Source organism: Austrofundulus limnaeus, unplaced genomic scaffold (assembly GCF_001266775.1).
Source record: "Austrofundulus limnaeus strain Quisiro unplaced genomic scaffold, Austrofundulus_limnaeus-1.0 Scaffold1516, whole genome shotgun sequence".
In the NCBI taxonomy this organism is placed as follows: domain Eukaryota; kingdom Metazoa; phylum Chordata; class Actinopteri; order Cyprinodontiformes; family Rivulidae; genus Austrofundulus; species Austrofundulus limnaeus.
Window position 1 is genome coordinate 15,487 of NW_013953918.1, and position 2,629 is coordinate 18,115.

The 2,629-nt window shown below is 47.0% G+C and overlaps 1 protein-coding gene across 1 annotated transcript in view; it reads right to left on the reverse strand.

Annotated features, from left to right (window-relative positions):
• Positions 1 to 2,629, reverse strand: part of LOC106535645 (filamin-C) — a 48,910-nt gene that overhangs the window by 4,616 nt on the left and 41,665 nt on the right. Inside the window, exons 45-47 of the mRNA XM_014032702.1 lie at positions 1,923 to 2,055; positions 1,245 to 1,421; positions 949 to 1,167 (exon numbers count right to left, since the gene is read on the reverse strand). Of these exons, the coding sequence (XP_013888156.1) occupies positions 949 to 1,167; positions 1,245 to 1,421; positions 1,923 to 2,055 (529 nt within the window). The remainder of the gene's footprint in view (positions 1 to 948; positions 1,168 to 1,244; positions 1,422 to 1,922; positions 2,056 to 2,629) is intronic.

The window sequence follows — 2,629 nt, forward strand, 5'->3', positions numbered from 1 at the left end:
ACAGCCAATGGTTAGGGACGTCAATAAGACAGCCAACGTTAGGGACGTCAATAGGACAGCCAACGGTTAGGGACGTCAATGGCACAGCCAATGGTTAGGTACGTCAATGGGACAGCCAATGGTTAGGGACATCAATAAGACAGCCAATGGTTAGGGACGTCAACAGCCAATGGTTAGGGACATCAATAAGACAGCCAACGGTTAGGTACGTCAATAGGACAGCCAACGGTTAGGGACGTCAATGGGACAGCCAATGGTTAGGGACGTCAATAAGACAGCCAACGGTTAGGGACGTCAATGGGACAGCCAACGGATAGGGACGTCAATAAGACAGCCAATGGTTAGGGACGTCACTGGGACAGCCAACTGTTAGGGATGTCAATGGGACAGCCAACAGTTAGGGATGTCAATGGGACAGCCAATGGTTAGGGACGTCAATGGGACAGCCAATGGTTAGGGACGTCAATGGGACAGCCAATGGTTAGGGACGTCAATGGGACAGCCAACTATTAGGAACGTCAATGGGGCAGCCAACTGTTAGGGATGTCAATGGGACAGCCAATGGTTAGGGATGTCAATGGGACAGCCAATGGTTAGGGATGTCAATGGGACAGCCAATGGTTAGGGACATCACTGGGACAGCCAATGGTTAGGGATGTCAATGGGACAGCCATTGGTTAGGGACTTCACTGGGACAGACACACTCTAAGGATCCTGTCCTTGTGCTGAGTCTGGATCTAGTCTCAAGGACTTGTTTTAACTTTAATGTTTCTGTGAAACTCTGAGCAGACCAAGAGAAGAAACACATTTCTTTATCTGGAGAACATGAGCAGCCTTGAGGCAAAGAGAAGACTCCTCATTGAACGGTACTGGTTTTTATAATGAAGGGAACCTCTGTGATCCTGGGTTCTGGGACKAGTACAATGGAACCTCAGACCCCTGACCCACCTGAGACTTTAGCTTTGAAGGGACTGCCTACGATGTGCTGGGGTCCTCCATATTTGATGGAGATCAGGTAGCTCCCAGGAGCCATGGGTGTGTATGAGACCTTGTAGCCCTCAGGACACTCCTGACAGTCCATCTTGACTTTGGACGGCCCATCGATGGTGATGGACAGTGCTCCGGTGCCAGCATTACACGTGTTGACGATAAACTCCGATGCTACACCTGAACAAACCCGAACAGTCTTTCAAATCGTTTTATGTTCTAAGAAACAGTTGTAAAAGGAAGGAGTTGGTTCCTACCTGTAGTTCCTCTCTCCAAACCCGGTCCAAAGGCAGACACGAGTCCCGGATCTCCGACCTGGCCTGGTTCTCCCACTCGGATTTTGAAAGGGCTCCCGGGAACGTGGCTACCGTTGAAGCGAACATCTATGGAATGAACACCGTTCTCCTTTGGAACAAACCTGATGGCAAATTGATCTGCTGAGACACAACAAAAGGTTCTGGTGATGCTCTGGAAGACACGACCCATTTAAAACTAACAAAAGGTTTGTTCAGAACTTTCATGAGAAACAAAACTATCTAATCTTTAAATGGGTTGGACATGTCTCTACTTCAACTGAAAGTTGGACACATAAAAGTTATGGGGTATTTGAGCTGAAAGATGACAGCAGGAGAGCATGGTTGGTTTTTTACTGAACCAACCAATTCAAGATGGCCTRCACAAAACCCTCTAGAAGTCAGCTGTACTGTATATGAATGGAGCTAAAGTTTTCTGTGGTAATAGCTGAGAGTATATTTCCACTATCTGTCCATGACTCCATTATTGTTCTGGTCTAAATGAATGTGTGCAGATGGATAAGGCTATCTTTAGATGTTTCAGYTGTTTCTGTGGGAAGTCTCACTGGACCTAGACCAGATTTAAGTTGTGAACTCAGTGGATTCAGTTCTTGTMGTGCTTGGTATGCCATCAGGTCTCACCGCTGTCCAGTTCAGTGATGTGACACTCCTCCATGGCTCCTGATGGGGTGTGGATCTTTGCATCGATCAGACCTCTGGCCCCATTCAGCTGCACAGCAAAGGAGGCCTCCTGACCCACCTTCAGACCCATCTCCTGGAAGAAGWCAAGAGGACAATTTTCTGTAGAGTTAAAGCTGGAAGAGCTGGTAGAGGTGGCTGTAGAAACAGAGGACTGGGCCTCCATGGTAAAGCTACTGCCCTGTGTCCTGACTCAGATGGATGGATGGATGATGGATGGATGGATGGATGGATGAATGGATGGATGATGGATGATGATGGATGGATGATGGATAGATGGATGGATGGATGGATGTTAGATGATGGATGATGGATGGATGTTGGATTATGGATGGATGATGGATGGATGTTGGATGAAGGATGATGATGGATGGATGATGGATGGATGATGATGGATGGATGATGGATGGATGAATGATGGATGAATGATGGATATTGAATGATGGATGGATGGATGATGGATGGATGGATAGTGGATAGATGATGGATGATGGATGGATGATGATGGATGGATGATGGATGGATGGATGATGGATGAATGATGGATATTGAATGATGGATGGATGGATGATGGATGGATGGATGGATAGATGATGGATGATGGATGATGGATGGATGGATGGATAGATGATGGATGATGGATGATGGAT